This window comes from Nuphar pumila, chromosome 12 (assembly GCF_984573655.1).
Source record: "Nuphar pumila chromosome 12, dmNupPumi1.hap1.1, whole genome shotgun sequence".
Taxonomy (NCBI): domain Eukaryota; kingdom Viridiplantae; phylum Streptophyta; class Magnoliopsida; order Nymphaeales; family Nymphaeaceae; genus Nuphar; species Nuphar pumila.
The window spans coordinates 33,243,274-33,260,129 of NC_143260.1; the positions used below are offsets into that span (position 1 = coordinate 33,243,274).

At 36.4% G+C, this 16,856-nt stretch overlaps 2 protein-coding genes across 2 annotated transcripts; both read right to left on the bottom strand.

Annotated features, from left to right (window-relative positions):
- Positions 1–1,440: 1,440 nt before the first annotated feature.
- On the bottom strand, positions 1,441–6,183 carry LOC149820607 (T-box protein). Its single transcript, XM_089982630.1, has 7 exons — positions 5,629–6,183; positions 4,207–4,284; positions 3,955–4,097; positions 3,576–3,646; positions 3,386–3,487; positions 2,830–2,922; positions 1,441–1,618 (listed from the first exon to the last, which is right to left on the bottom strand). Exons 1-7 carry the CDS (start codon positions 6,154–6,156, stop codon positions 1,536–1,538), a joined length of 1,098 nt encoding a protein of 365 aa, XP_089838756.1. The 5' UTR covers positions 6,157–6,183; the 3' UTR covers positions 1,441–1,535.
- Positions 6,184–9,785: 3,602 nt separating this feature from the next.
- Positions 9,786–15,374, bottom strand: LOC149820608 (thiamine pyrophosphokinase 1-like). The gene is made up of 6 exons (XM_089981995.1): positions 15,209–15,374; positions 14,718–14,814; positions 11,389–11,461; positions 11,040–11,141; positions 10,581–10,830; positions 9,786–10,074 (listed from the first exon to the last, which is right to left on the bottom strand). The coding sequence occupies exons 1-6, from the start codon at positions 15,339–15,341 to the stop codon at positions 9,953–9,955; spliced, it is 777 nt and encodes a 258-aa protein (XP_089838121.1). The 5' UTR covers positions 15,342–15,374; the 3' UTR covers positions 9,786–9,952.
- Positions 15,375–16,856: the final 1,482 nt, after the last annotated feature.

Consider the following 16,856-nt stretch of genomic DNA (forward strand, 5'->3'; position numbering starts at 1 on the left):
AGTAGGCAAGTTTTTGTAAATTTTTCTATTTTCATTTAGAATAAACAATGAATAAGAGCCAAGCAAGGCCCAAAACCATCAGGCTTTTTGCAAAGCATTAAAATTAAACTAAATTTTCTCGTTTAACAACCTTGAGACATTAATTCTTTTTTTTTTAATTGGAGAAACCGCTCCAGGCGCAGACACCTAGCCAAGCTGGCTCAACCTTGGGACATTATTAAAAGTTGAAGGGCAGAGCTACCACAAAAGTTTTGCTTGTTCTTGGACCATCCTGTTTGTTTCAATATGCTTCTTGTGAATCACCGAAGCATGAAATTCATGTGCGAACACTATGGAAATAAATAAACAAAATCCAACCCAAAGAGATGCTTATGTGCAACAGCATGAAGTTCTGAATTTCATGAACACATGGAGAGGAGAACTATTCATTCTTCTTCTTTCCTCAAATTAAGCAATTCATGAAATTCAAAGGTGTCAATATAGCATTAAGGGTTTTCTGAAAATTGGTCCCCGACTTATAACCAATTTGCAAATTAGTTCCAGCCTTATCCGAATTACCTTGTTAGGACCATATCGCACTATGGTCCTAACATGGAAATGAGCCAACAAAACTCAAAACAACACCCTTATACTTTGTTTTTCTTCTCTCCTTCATTTAACCCCTTGTTACCAATTGGAACATCCATCTAGAGAGATTATAGCAAAAAGAGAACACATCACACCAAATAACCAGATCCCCTTCTTTTTTTTGGTCAATTCAAAGCTGTTGCCTCCCCTAAGCAGAAATTCGACTTAGTTTTGCTGCAGCTGCTTCTCCATTAGAATTTTATCAGAAGGTAGAAAGCGGCCTAGATTTTTTGGACTCTAAAAGAATAAATACCATCTATGTGTCAACACATGCCCACAAAGCCCTACATGTGTAGCTTTATCAAATCCATGAGACAGCATCCTTAATCTTCCAACACCAACAAATAGCAGAAGATAATCTGAAACATAATAACCGAACAAACCTGTCAGCCATATACCCATTTCTCCAGGGGTCCTGTCCCTCAATTTGTCATGGGTTGGACAGTCGCCGGGAGTTGTTTACCAGGGGTGACCCATCAACTGTGTGTGTGTGTGTGTGTGAGAGAGAGAGAGAGAGAGAGAGAGAGAGAGAGAGAGAGAGAGAGAGAGAGAGAGAGAGATGTTCTGGTCACCAGTTAACCATGGTTAGTGTTTGACAACAATTAAACTAATGTCCGTTGACAGAAGGACGAATTTGCAAAACCTGATAAGGCAGGGACTATTCTGCAAATCGGTTATAAGGCGGGGATCAATTTGAAAAAAACCCTAGCATTAACCCACCGGTCATTGTAATAGAGAAAAACAAGATATGCACTATTCCCTTGGTTTGTGAAGATGAAATTAGGACTTAATTTGGAAGAACAGAGCTTACCATTTACAGAACAGAAATAATAATTTTAACAATAACTCTACCAAAATATGTGTGTGTGTGAGAGAGAGGTGTAACCAAAGTGGCAACACCAGCATTATCAGCAAATGAATATTTTGGCTTCTGCCACTGCATTTTCCACATTCAGGTAGTTGACATCAACCACAACATCCCCAAAGTCACCTGTGGGACAAAGGGATCTTAGATTAGTGATCAGTCCTTCCAATTGTCTAAATCATTCAAGTACTTAAGATACAATGCCAAGACTAGGAGTTCTCACAACTTGGAACTTGGCAAAAATGGCGAGTTCAACCATGTTATAAGTACAATTCGTGATTTTCTTTCTGATGTTGGGAACTGGCACAGCCATCTCCACCGAGTATTATCATCAACTTGTGCAGTCTTAATTACGAGACCCAGTGAAGACACACTGGTCAACATGTTTCTTTATCTCTTCAGCTGGGCTAATATCTGAGGTTTAGGACTCGGAAGTTGATCATCAAGACTCAGGTGTCTCAGTTGGACCTTGTATAGACTTATCCAGTGTTGACAACAAAGTTGCTAGTCAGCCAAGTTCTGTATCTAGGAAAATTTTTACTCAACTCATAAGGACTTACGGAGTCATAGAGAGTTGGTCAAGAAACCATCTCACGTAGATTTGCCCAGAGTTACCAGAAGCTTCTTAGGTAGGTGGGAAGCGTGGTTCCCAGAAACTCGCTTGGGAAGTACGATACTCGCTTCCAAAACTTCATGGGAATCTCGATTCTCCCACGCTTCTCCTATGCTCCAACAAGCATTGTTCATGCTTTCCTACATACTTCCTATATGTTTTTCATAGCTTCTTTTTCATGTTTTTCCTTTCACGCTTTCGCACTTCTTATGTGCTTTCTTTAAATTGGCAACCATCATTGTTAGATTTTAACAAAAAGATAAATTCTTACACTAAAAAATCCTGAAATATAAGAATACTCAGTTTTAGTTTAGTTTTTATTTGTTTCTTGTCCAATTCCTATTCAGTTCCCACGTTTTTCCTTTTTTATACCCGTTTCACTTTCAGATTGATACCTTACTTCTCGCTTCTGCTTCTCATATCGAGTGAGGGATTTCTGTTATATTTTCCGCTTTCGCTTCCTAGTCTAGCAACCTTGGATTTGCCCAAGGCAACATAGACTCAGATGACTTGGATGAGGCAGCATAGATATGGATGATTCACTCATCTCACATACCAGGTCTCGAGTCTTCAGTTGATCTAAGACTGTTTTAAGTAGACCACGATGGACTGGATATTTTCACATGGCTTGGCGAACACTCAATCCCTAGTCTACTTCATGCAGGAATGTGATTTAAGAAGTTCAAATGCCAGAAGAACAGCCAAAAGAAATAAACGTCCTAACCTTCATAGATGGTCCTGACATAATCAACATAGTCTGGTACAAGCTCTCTATAAACAATGCCTCCAGGGCGAGCATCAAGGACCACCAGGACTCCTATACACAGAGTAGAGCTACAGTCATATTCAAACATACAATAAGATGTGCAGAAAATAAAGTCAGTAAGATTTAGAACTGCAAAGAGCAATTTTTCATTTCAAACAATGCCAATGAACAACCGACTCAGATTAGTCAATGCCAGGATACCATTAGCACCATCATTTAATGTTGGAAACCCGAGAAACAGAAAGAAAACAAACAGAAAAAAATTTCTGCTCTGCTGATCAATCAGGAAATGGCAGCAATGCAGCGTCAGCTAAGTTGGTATTAATGTTGAAACTTTCTAAACATACACTAATAGCCATTTAAACAGATTTTCCTACTTTGATTTTTTTTCCCTTTTTTTCTGCTGATCTCCTTTGAAATAATTGACAAGGAACAAAGTAATATACCAAGAGAAACATATAGTTTCTCCATATGCAAACAGGTTTCAATGCAATTATCTGAAGTCACGCAGTACCTGGGGCAACCCATGGAGAAGAAGATTTGCTTTCACCAGGCAGTGGTGCCAACCAAAGAATGTTTCGGAAGTTCATTGAGTCATCATATCTCACATTGGATCCTGAAAAAGAGATAAGAAAGGAGATGAAAAAAATAAAGAAAGTAGATATAGATGACCAAACAAAATCATGGCATGTATAAATTGCCACCTTTTTGGCAATACCCCATATGATAAGGGAACATTTTCTTCTCATATGCAGGATATTCCCTAGCATGGAACCTACAGCATTCACCAAAATTAACGAAAATCAATAACGTAGAACAAATCCTATTAAGTGACTATTGCAATATTCTATAATATGAAGGTTACATCGATAACCACTATGATGTAAAGAAAAAAGTAATGTCCAAAATTAAATAGTTTTTGGGCAATGGGGTTGAATGAGCTGGAAACATCAAAGATAGAAGCAAATATCTCAAACAAACAGTACACTCATCTGGATCAAGAAATTACAGAAACAAGAGAAAATTCATGCAAAATACCAAATGGAATGTAATAGGCACAAGAAAAGAATTTGTTACACTCACAGTATACCAAGTCTTCCAGAATTGGTTGCAAGAAAAAGATGTCCATGGAACAAGTCGTATCTACTCAATGATACATTAAAGCCAATTGATGGACTGCGAGCAATGATTACCTCAAATAAGAAAGCAATATACAGGTTCAATTCCTGTTTATAATCCCAAGTTGAAATATGAGTAGATGAATCCTCAAGGGAAAAGATGTGATTATTGTGGAACAAAAGAATCCGTCTAATGGGGTTATTCATCCAAAACAACCTTGTTTATAAACCGTCTTCCATAAGTAGTCCTCGTGAGCTGGCATCTGTCTTCCTTGCATTCTTCAACATTTGGGACCTGTTACTACAGAAAAATTTCAGTGAAATTATAGGCATGTCCTATGAAACTGAAACTAGAAAAGCCATTGCATTGATTAATAATAGCGGTATGAGTAATAGCAGCAGCGGTAGTGGCGATTATGACTATGATGATAATAGCATGATGATCATGGTAGTAATAACAAGCAAAATGATATTTTGACAACCTGTATGTTTTCTCCTGAAAATGTCCAGATTTTCTGCTACTCCAAATATCCCCTGTTGGTGTACATAGGGCGACAGGATATGATGGATATCCTAATAATAATTTCATTAGAGATACTATTCATTTAGGAGGAATGCAGAAATTTCCAATTAATCTTCTATAACCAAGTGGCTATGTCACATGGGTGCGGGTGAGGGTTACAAGCGGGTAAGGGGACACGACTATATATATAATATCACATAAATAGAAAATAAATTCAAAATAAAATGAATATAATCTAAATATATATGTTATATCTAAACTATATATTATATACTGAAAATGTAAAGTTAAAACTGAAAAATACAATTATAAATTGAATACAAACTTGTATGTACGGAGGGTAAAAATGGAGTGTCCATGTGTAGACACGGGGACTGGCGTGTCGACACCGGTACTAAGGAAAAAATGGAGTGTCCGTGTGACATAGAAAGTGGGCATATCTAAAAAGATTAAACTTTAAAAAACATTTTAAAGAAACGTAGTTACAAATCAATCTTTTGATTTATAAGGTCTATTTATTATCAATGTATCCACTTATCAAAGCTAGACGGATCTTCAAATGCATCCTTATGAACTTTCTTAGAGTGCCAAACCGCTGGTTTGCATTTATCAAAATTTGTGTATTGACTCCTTTTCTTCTAAGTTTCCATTGATTTATCTTGCATTTTTAGGATATCATGCTAAGAAATTATTCCTTGGTAGTGACCTCTTGAGCATGTTTATTTATCTAGCCAACTATCGTATCTTTGCAAATATTGTTGACATTTAACAAGAAAGTAAAGAGAAATTGCTTAAGAAATCCGATTAAGGATTTCTCTACCGGTTTAGTTCACATATCATGGTTTGTAAATACATAAACAAATCTTTTCACGGAAAAAGAAATTGCAAAAAAACATGAAATGGAGCTTCCAAAAATCCTATAGGATTTGCTTCAATGCCTAAAATCTATCAAATTTCTTGAAATAAATCGATGGGAGAAAATCAAAACTCATAATTTTGGAGAATGTTGATCATCCATATCTAAAAATACGAAAGCATGAATCAAAACATCGAATCCGCAACAAAAGAAAGAAGACACTTTGACGATTGCCAATGGGTTGAAGATCAAAAACTCACCGGATGCATGGTTGGGTCCAGGCACCCCTGAATCGCCGCTGGGTCCCCGCCGGAATCAACGGCAAGGCGGGCAAGCTCCATCACCGGAGACGGCGGCCACCGGACGAGCTCGTCGATGGCCTCGTTCATTCGGTAACGGTCCCGCCGCCACCATGGTTCATCTTCCTCGCATCTCCTCCTCCACCGGAAGGGGAAACCATCGAGATGGGGGAATTCGGAAAGATGGGTTTTTGCGGAAATTGGTGCGAGGAATATGAGGCACGACCTGAGCTCTCTGCGGACCCCTGCGTCCACTCTGGAGGCCTCCTCCTTGCTGCCCAGAACGGAGATGAGGTCGGCGGCGACGGCCGCAGGGTTGGGGCGCTTGGGTGCTGCGAGTGAGAGGAAGAGGCCTCGGTTTCTCCACGAAGGATGGTGGTTTGGGTGGTGGGGAGGGAGGAAAGACGAGGGGATGACGAAGAGGGATTGAGAGAGGGAGAGCGAGAGGGAAATTGCAAACGCTACTCTCAGGAGAGGGAAGGATCCCATCTCTCTCTCTCTCTCTCTGTTAGTGTGTAAATGGTGTTTTCATGTAGTGCTGTTGTATTTGTGCTTGTGGGACTCAACGCTTTGTTAGTTTCATTTTTAAGTAATGTTGATCTCTTTTCGGCCCTCTCTGTCAGTCTGTTGAGAATAGGGCTGCAAATGGATCGAATATGATCGGATATCCGATTCCAGCCCAACATGTTATATTCGGATTTGGATCCTTCAAACAAGATCCGAAGGTGCATTCGGATCAAATTACTTTCAGATTCAAGGTCGGATTTGGCTTAGTATTTTAAGTCAGATCTAAAATTGATCCAAATAAAAATCCAACCCAGATTCAGATTTGGGTCTATTGTTTGCATCTAGTTGACAAGGTGCAAGAAAAAAAGTATTGGATAAAATGGAGAAAATGTGAAAAACATGTACTTCCCAATTGGGAGAAAAAATTAATAATAATGTATGATTCACAGTCGTACATATGAAAAAATTTCTCTACCTAAGGAGGTGGGAAAATAATGATAAAATTTGCCATATAAGGTACACCCTAGGGGTGGCAATCGGGTCGGGTCGGCTGATTGGCGGGTCAGAATACCTCAACATGAACACGACCTGTTTATTAAACGGGTCGAGTGTGACAAACACGAACACACCCTATTTATTAAACGGGTAACCTGACATGACATGGTTAACCCGTTTAATAAATGGATCGGGTTGACACAACACGATTACATGACACAGCGACCCGTTTATTAAATGGGTCGACCCGATAACATAGACATTTTTGTTTACGATTTGCTTTGGTTTGGACTATTGGTCAAGCAGGAGTTAGGGTTAGATAAGTTAATATATATATAAACGGGTTGCGTGTTGATGGGTTCATGTAAACGAGTTGACCTGCCTGCCTAACCCATTTATTAAACGGGTCAAACAGGTTGGCGGGTTGGCATACCCCTAACACGAACATGACCCATTTAATAAACGGGTTAGGCGGGTCAACCCGTTTACGATAAGAACCCGTTTAAGCCAAACTCTAACCCGGCTAAGAAGCGGGTTGGTGGGTCGGGTCAGATTTTGCCACCCCTAGTACATCCCATGCTTATCTATATGATATGAATATTCAAATTTTATAACTTTTTTTTTTACTATTTTTCAAGCATTTATTAAAAATCCAATAGGAACAGCTAGTGGTATGGTTTTTTTAGACAGAGAGTTGGGGTTAGGTAGACCCCTACCAGTTATACAACTATACCATACGGATTAGAACTTGCAACGTCCAACATAAAAATGACGTTGCCATTAGTGCCATGTTTTATAAGAATAAAATGATTGCTTTTAGCCTTTACCCTTAGATGTCCAATCAATTGTTGAGTTTTAGGATCATCGACCTTAAAGTGACATTTACCACAACTCATCCACTGATTTTTCAACATTAGTTGGTTTGGACTTCCACTGAGCTTCATCTCATAATCATGGATAGATCACTCAAGTTCACGTCGACTAAGACAGTTAGAAATTTAAGTCACGTTACGGGAACTCAGAGGTCTTGAGTTTGAGCCAATGGGATTAAAAAAACAAGTCATTTGGGAAGAAAGTGCTGACCCCTTCTTCCTAGGTTCAACTACGACCGAGTGTGCACCTGCTTTTAACTGGTGGACTCGGTAAAGGCTTGGGTGTTGGTGACCCTATCTGGAGTTTACCTTACAGGGGTGGGCCCATTAAGTAACCCAGTTTTCGACCAAGGTCTCTCATCCAAAAAAACAAAAACCATCTTAAATGCAGAGGTACGGGTTCATTGGAAGTAGGCAAAAGCTTTTATTGAGTTCGAGTGGGCTTCACTCGGAGCAGCTAGTGCACTTCACCTTGTATTGGGACGTTGCAAGTTCAAATCCCAATGGCATCGTTGTATAACTTGTAGGGGTCTGCCTTACCCCAGCTTGCTTTTCAAAAAAAATGTTTCATATCTCTTACCCTGTTTGGGATCAATCAACAATTGAAGGGTGAGGGAGGTAGTTAGACAACCTTTCTTCTTTACATGTGTATTCAAAAGCAGAATTGTTCCAATTGGCGAATACCACCCTTAATCTGTTTGAAAGCAAACATTGCAAATAATCCGAAGGGAGTTCAAATGATTTCTAGGATTGATTTTTTTTTTTCAATCATTTTTGGTTATTTGGCACAGAGAAATTAAAAGATAAAAAGGGCATGAAATTCGCATTCATTGATTTTTTTTTTAATTTGTCTTTTTGTGGATTCCTTCACATGGAGGAGACGATTGCAAATTCTATTTCCAATTAAAGATTTTGTTTCTCTTGTAGAGATCTAACTATTTTCATCTATACATTTCACTATAATTAAATGAATTGCCCATTTCCTTCCTATTCTTCCAAACAAAATAGTGAAAAAGGAAGAATCGGTAACTTTTTTTTTTTTTTTGGATTTATAACCTGAAGAAACCGCACCTGGCACAAAAACCTGGTTACCCTGGCTCAGCCTGCCATACCTAGTCATTGTGTCAACTTCATAAAACTCCGAGACTAAGACCCCTGCCCTCAGGGCCTATGCTATGCATTGGCTTGTATAGAGGAGCAACACCCACGAGAATCCAACCTTAACTGCCCATCTAGCAGCCAAGGCCTCGCCCCACTATGCCAACCCCCTTGGGGCAAGAATCAGTAACTTGAATACTGGAATTACTTGTAGTAGAAAACACAATTACTTCTTTGCATTTGCATTGAGAACTGAAATTGATAACTCTTTGTCGCATTGAAAACTGGAATTGATAACTACCACATCCTACAGGTGGTTGCTGCCAAGTCCAGGTATCGACAGCTTTCACTTTTCCAAATTCATAAACTTCCTTTGAATAAGTTGAAAGATTTCAACAACATACACACAGGAAACATTTGCAAAGGTCCAACTGCCTGAAAAGTCTAGCCCATATTTATCCAATACAAAAAAAAAATGTAATTTCTACTATAAATATAGAAATGATATCATTATTATCTTTTTCTCCATGTCTACCCTGTTGATAGCAGAATTATCGGAAGCTTATTAGATAGGTGAAAAGTGCACTTCCTAAAAACTCATTTCAAAAACACGATATTTCCCTCTCCTAAAATTTGATAAGAATTTAGATTCTCCCATGTTTTCCCTATGCTTCTTTCAAGCTTTTTTTCATGTTTTCTATGTGCTTCTCCTCTTACACTTCTCACTCACATCTAATGTGCTTTTTTCAAATTAGTAACCATCATTTTTAGATTTTGACAAAAAATAAATTTTAATATAAAAAGTTATAATATTTAAGAATACCTAATTTTATTTTGGTTTTTATTTGTTTATCATTTAATTTTCCATATCACTTCTTTTTTAATTCTAGTTTCACTTTCAAATTGATTTCTCGCTTTTTTCGTTTCATATAAATTTTAAAATGTCTCGCTTCTTGCTTCCACTCCCCGTATAGTCATATTATTGATGATGCCAATAATGCAATTATCCATGACTGGCCTGTTAATAGCATTATTGATGATTGCAATAATGGAACTTCTGTAAGCTTGGATGGTCAATGAGCTGTTATTTATATATGAAAAGGATCACAATTATTCTTGAAGGAAAAAACGATCACAATTATAGACATAAGGAAAAACAATCAATTATTTAAATCCAACCAGTTTTGACCAGTTGCTACATAAGAGGACAATCACAACTTGATATGTAGAGAAAAACAATTGCAGAACGATCAAGAAAACAGCTTAAACTTTATATTCTTCTCCAACAAAAATAATGCAAGACAGAAATGGTTTCAATTTTGCTTCCGAATGGATATAGTCCATAACAGATCCGAATCAGAGCGCACCGTGATCTTCTCTTCTCGAACTATATTTGAAGTGCTTATGAGACCACCAAATCTCATTTCTGACTCAACTAAAACACACCATCACAAGATAAAACATCAATGTTTCACATTGTGCACAGAAATAAATTTATGTCTCATGTAATCTTTAATGAAAACTGTTTCTCGCTTTAAGTATGCAACGCGTGCATGGTGGGGGTTTTAATATCTTAAAGAAGTAACCGCTTATTTTAAACAAGGTAAACAATTTATTGACAATTTTAAGCAAGCAATCAATAGCTTTTAGCTTTCATCAACTTTTATGGCATTATGGGAGACAACTTGAGCGTGTGATTCCATTATGTTGAAATCAGCAGCACATCTCGTGCCAACTTTCACCCTTCATAATCCTAGAAATAATAAATGCAGCCTAAAAATAGGGAACTTGTGCTACATTTTGAAATTCAGATAATGTCAATGGGGTGCGTGTATATATTTGATAATCATCAGTGTGGATGAAATCTACAGAAGATTTTTTTTTTTGAGGAAGATAAAAGCTACAGAAGATGAATGCAGGGAAAAGGAAAGATGTACTTACTGATATCCCACTGTAGGCCAGTGGTGGTGGTGCTTGTGGATGGTGTGCCAATGGGAAAGAGACCACAATGTGGGCCCTCAACAGAAGACTGAATATGGATCTCATGCTGGTGTGTCTTTGGAAGAAGATACACTATGCTATCATCGGATAAAAGAATTATCCGGGTGTCTGAAAATCTATGGAGGACATTGATGTTTCCAACCTCATGGTCAAATCTGCCTCCCAGAGCTCCAGCAACAAGAATGCTCAACTGCATTTGCATGGAGAAAACACAGAGATATAGGAATTCAAAATAAAAATAAAAACGTTAAAAAACATTGGAAAAGATTTCAAACTCTATCAAAGTAATTACAAAAGTCTTTAAACCACATTTTTCGTGTTAGAAATCTCCAGTGACCAGTCTTTTGCAAAAAGTAGGTTGTGATCTACAATTAATCAAAAATTCTAGATATCACTTACGTTTGACTTCTCCAGGTTTGTTGTGAAACCTTTGATAAATGATACACATTTGTGCAAATCCGTGGTATCCTGATCATATGACTCATCCACTATTTCTGCCCCCTGTAATCCGCATTCAAGTTAGCTGGTATGAAAATGTATGCAGCAAAAGAGTTGATAAACCCAGTTCAGTTTTTCATGCTTCATTGCTCTATACATTAATGATTTTGTTCTTCTAGAATTGTCCACAGCATAATTTCCTAAACAACGAAATGCTAAATTTTTTCTAACTTGACAATTCTGAAGGATGTTTTTAGTTGGTGCAGAAATAATGAAAAGGAAGACCTTTAACAGGATTGGGATGAAGTACCAAATCAGAATAAAACTTTTGTACTTCTGCCCTAATTGAGTCCATGTCACCCTTTATCATATCTGGCTTGTATCTGATAAGAAAAAACAAAAAAAATGGATATTCATCTGCAGCTAAGAAAATAAACAAGGAAATTCAGCACAAAAGCATTCTATTGTTGAAATTATATCACAAGAGAGGGGCTTGACATAACTTCACAACGTCGCAAGAAAAATGAAACCAAAAATTGAAGAACTCGGTTCTCCAATACACAGAAGAAAATGGATCTGCTAACTGCGCAACTGAATAACTTTTGGTGATACTGAAGAAATCAAGGATAACAGGAGATAGTTGAACATTGTCAAGTTCATATTATCATATTAGCTTCTCTGATATTTTTGTTATTATACTTTCTAATAAATCAATTGATTTATCACGATATGTTTGAAGCAGGTTAGCTGTTTTCCTATAGGGAACCTCAAAGGGGACCATTAGTTGCAATTAGCATATAATACCTCATTGTACATATTCCATGTTATATGAAGGGGATCTCTTATGGTTAAAGATTTATCTTTTCATCATCAGTATACTACTATAAAATACAGTTCCAACTTCCATCCTCAAGTTATCTTTTGAGGTGCTCCATACAAATGCACCTTCCAGAAAATTGATCCTGTGTTATCATGATGGTCGTGTTCATATTGTCATTGACAAACATATTATTCATGATATATAAGCTAGACATTGAAAGTTCTTTGTAATCTCAATCCACCCATATTGTTATGCTGCACACATATATGTGGAACAATCCTGTGCTTATATAATAGGACCCTAATTTCACCAATCCAAACCAACAACAAATATTCCATATCCTCCTTTGCAAAATAGAAGAAAAGGAACTAACATCAATGCAGCGATGCGTGAAGCAGAAGCAGGGAAGCGAGTGCTAAAAAGTAGTATGATGCGGGAAGCGAGATACAATTGTGAAGCGATTATGGAAGTGCATGAAAAGTGAAAAGGAAACACATAAGTAGTATGAAGTGGGGGTAGAAGCAAAAAATAAATGACGTAAACAAATAATAAATAGATATAAAACCAACATGCAAGCTTGTTAAAAAAATATTTATTTTTCTAATACAAAAACATAGAAAGTGAGAAAGAAGTGACAAGAAGTGAGAAACATTAAGAAAGAGAAAGGGAATCGATTTGGGAAATGAGGAGAAAGAGGGCTTCCCATATTTTGGAAGCGGATTTCTCAAGGCTTCCGCTCCTTTCAGGGAAGCGAGGAGTTTCCCACTTCCGAAGCGAGCACCCCTGTCTAGCAAGAAGCTTTTGGTAACTATGGTCAAACCAATAGTAGAAAGACATTCAACAAGCTCACATAAGATGTGAACTCCTCCTTTCCTTGACAACTAAGCAAGCAGATGAAATAAAAGAGCTCCATTCACTTTTTTAAACTTCATGTAAAATAACAACTCTTAAAAAACCATGATTTTTTTTATAGTTCACAAATGTCCTATTCAAATAACTAAATTAAAGAAAGAAGAGCACATGTTCATTGTGTACATAAATGGTAAAGATGTCAAATGATGTTCCAGAGTATTTCGTCTCTCTCTCTCTCTCTTATATATATACATATGTATATGTATATGTGTATACTTATAAAGTAGCGATTAGGGCCATCGGTGGAGCAAAAAAATTCTCCCATTCTAACATTTTAGTATTGACAAAGGAATCATTGAGGGTTGAATATCATTAATGAAATTGTCTATCATTTTCATTTTTATAAAAATATCCCGGATGCAACTTTTTACAAAATGACTGGGTGGTTGTTTAGGTTTTATTGTCATTTACCAAATTTTTGTGGCTTGTATGTATTTTTCATATGTAGTGTTTTTTTTTCTTGTTTATACTGTCTCTTTCTCCATCATCAGAAAAATTTCACTTTTGCATGTATGGTTATCTATTTTGTTTGTTACATGGCAGGACTTCTTCTTCTTCTTTTTGTTTTTTTGTCATTGATGCATTCTCCATGGCTCACATCTCTCTCTCTCTCTAGGATTCTTCTCCTTTGAATGTATGGGTATCTATTGTGTGTGAGTTTTATGGGGGAATTTCACTCCATTATTTTTTTAGTCATTGGTGCATTCTTCACAAATCAAGGCCCCGATGGCTGAACCACACCAAGTGGCAACTCTCCTATGTGTAATTGAAAATGAAATCTGCCCGAGTTCAATTGGAGCAAATGAAAGACTTTTGACCTTCTTTGCTTGGTGTTTACTAATTAGTAACATTTTTTTTTTGAAACATTATGCATTTGAATTTTTTTTATGCACAATCTAGTTGGGAAATCATAGTTGTATCAACTCAATCTGTCCTCATAGATGTGTTCAGCACTTTTCTGTTTCCGGTTAGGGGTTGCACCTTGGACCATGTTTTTCTCACATAAAAATATGATTTTTAAGTAATGAAAATTTAATAAATTGTAAGCTGTTGATTTTTGAAGCTCTTGACAAGATTGCTTATACGTTGCAATCACAAAGTTGCAGGTATTTTTTTGCTAAATCTGAACACCTGTAGAGGTGTTTGTTGTTGCTTATTTTACATGGTTTAGATTGAATTGGTTTAATGAAAAAATTTGAATCTTTTACCAACAAATTTTGGTTCAATATGAATGGGATGAAAAAAATACTTAATCTAATACATGTTTTCTGTTGACTAAACTATGATGAAAAACACATCCATAGATTTAGATTAAGTGAAAATACATGCAAGTGTGGTTTTCTTGTAGGGTCATAACAAACAAATTCCTTTATATATAATATAGGGAAAATATTCACTACTAATGAAGGTAAGGAACTAATGTGTTAGAAATAATAGGTGCAAGTTGTGTCGACTCAATCTAACCACATAGATGTGTTCAGCATGTTTTTTTTGCAAAGGATAAAGTTTTTTATCGTGCTTTTCTGATGTAAAAATGTGATCTTTTAAGTTATGAAATTTTGGCACATTGTGGGTCGTTGGTTCTTTTACCCCTTTAAAAACCTAATTACTTGTCATAATCACATGATTCAAAACAAGTTCCCTACTAAACAAACCATGTAGATCACATAGTAACATTTGATCTACAAAAATTGGAAATTTTTGAAGAAAAAAGTGATTTCTACTCATTAGTTCCTTACCTTCACTAGCAGCAAATATATATATATATATATATATATATATATATATATATATATATATATATATATATATATATATATATATATATATATATATATATATATATATATATATATATATATTCTACATTGAAAATAAGAGATTGAGCTACTGGGCAGTTTCTTTACCTTGTACGCACATCCAAGGGATCCTCGTGAGACAATAGTTTAGGCAACTCATCGTAGACACGATTAGCTCCTCCATCCGCGCACACTCTCAACTGTGCTGCTCTACAACCCCAACACCCCTCACGTTATGCAAGCGCAAAATTCAACCAAAAATCAAGGAAACTAAAACATGGTTCCACCTAAAAACATAGCAAAAGGTTCTAATTTTGCAGTTTGGCACCCAGTTCTCATCATTCGGAGGTAAAACTCAATTCCCAAGGAACAGTAGCAAATTCAGAACCAAAACTCCGTAACCAAGAAGAGAAAACAAATAGAGAAAAAAGGAAAAGACGACCATAGAATCAATGATACGATTGATTCAACACTCAATTCTCAAACTCCCAAGAAGAAACACAATCCGAGAACACAAAAGGAGGGATACCCATAAGCCAGAATTCAAAGAAAACGGAAGAAATAGCAGGAAAAAGCAAAAGAGAAGGTGGTTTTTTTACCGTGCTTCCAAAGAAGAGGGGTGAAGACGGGAAGTTGGTGATTGAGAACGACGAGGGCGAAGTTCGTATTGGGGTTATCGTCGGGAAGAGAAGGGAGAAGGAAAGTGGAGGCGTGCTTCATTACCGTCCCCATTCTTTCTCTCTCTCTCTCTCTCTCTTCTGCAACAAGCTTACTTCTTATCTCTGGTTTAAGTATAAATAATGACGACGATAATAACGGTTCCTTCCTTTTTCCCTTTGTCAACGTCAAGATGATGATCACATGGACCTAAGGGGTTGCCGACGTGGCCTCACCATGGTGACAACAAATTTTTAAATGGCAAAATATCGGCAGCCGACAACTCGCGAGAAATAGAAAATAAAATTGCATTTTATCGGCAAAATATTGGCAATGCTAAAGAAAAATTTTAAAAATATTTTTATGAATAAACACAATAAAATATATTAAAAAAAGGTTATTTTTTCATGACAAATAGTCGTTGAAAACATAAATATCGTGTTAAAAGATTATGTTTTTACAAAAAAACATGATATTTTGAAAATATTACAAGAAATTGCGGTTTAAAATTTTAGGTAATTTCTTGTGATATTTTCATTATTTATCATAAATATCACGATATTTGTTACACTGATCTCAGGCTCCGTGATAGGGATCCCTTATTCCAAGTTCAAGTTCTCGTGTTTGTTGGCAAAGCAGCCAGTGTGATCAGGTCTCTGATTCTTGGGTTGGTTTTCTCATTTGGTATAGAAAAAGAATCATATATTTTGGGTATGTTTGGTTGCATCGCTTGTGATTTGGAATTGCGTGAGATAAAATCAAATGTGATTTGGTCATATGATTTCAAATCACGTATTCTACCATGTTATTTGGAATCACATGAGAGTTGGATTTCAAAGGTATGTTTGGTTGCGTGGTTTGAGATCTATAAAGTGAATCGCATTTCAACGACAGCATAAAAGCAACTAATCATAAAACTTGTAATGATAGAGAACCGAGATTTAAAAAGTGAAATGTAAGAGATTCACTTTCTCATGAGATTTCATAAAATTTGAAATATCACGAGATTTTGATGATGAATCTCTTTTAATTTTCACTTTTCAAAAATACAACCACACGCACCCTAAATCACATTCCTTTGCTTATTTGCATGAGATTTCAAATCACATGTTTGGTTATCTTAGCAAATGAGATTCATTCTCTCATTTGCATAAGATTCAATGAGATTCCAAATCACATGTTTGGTTATCTTAGCAAATGAGATTCATTCTCTCATTTGCATAAGATTCAATGAGATTCCAAATCACATGTTTGGTTAGTTGTGCCAATGAGATTCATCTTTTATTTTCATGAGATTTTAAATCACATTTAAAGTTTTTTTTTTCTCAATGACTTGACCTTACAAAATGACTAATTTATTTATTTTATAACAAAAAAGCCCCTGGTTTTTAGGGTTTTTAAGATCGTAGGAAGGTATTTGCATTTAGTGCCTCCTTTTGGAGATTGTCCAACCTTTGAAATGCCTCCCTTGACTATTAGGTAGGTTTCATTTCATTGAATGCTAGTTGACAAGGTTTTCTAATATGTTATGTGATTTATTAAAGAAAACAAGTGGAGTTAACAAAGTACTAAGAAGAAATCTAAGTTTGC

Excerpts from the sequence above, each read along its gene's own strand:
- LOC149820608 (XM_089981995.1), bottom strand. The coding sequence starts at position 15,341 with ATGGGGACGGTAATGAAGCACGCCTCCACTTTCCTTCTCCCTTCTCTT. Across the intron at positions 10,831-11,039 it reads CAAACCTGGAGAAGTCAAAC|TTGAGCATTCTTGTTGCTGG; the intron begins GTAAGTGATATC and ends ATGCAAATGCAG. Across the intron at positions 10,075-10,580 it reads TGGCCTACAGTGGGATATCA|TTGAGTCAGAAATGAGATTT; the intron begins GTAAGTACATCT and ends GGTGTGTTTTAG.
- LOC149820607 (XM_089982630.1), bottom strand. The coding sequence starts at position 6,156 with ATGGGATCCTTCCCTCTCCTGAGAGTAGCGTTTGCAATTTCCCTCTCG. Across the intron at positions 4,098-4,206 it reads GAAGACGGTTTATAAACAAG|GAATTGAACCTGTATATTGC; the intron begins GTTGTTTTGGAT and ends GATTATAAACAG. Across the intron at positions 3,647-3,954 it reads TCTGGAAGACTTGGTATACT|GTTCCATGCTAGGGAATATC; the intron begins GTGAGTGTAACA and ends TGAATGCTGTAG.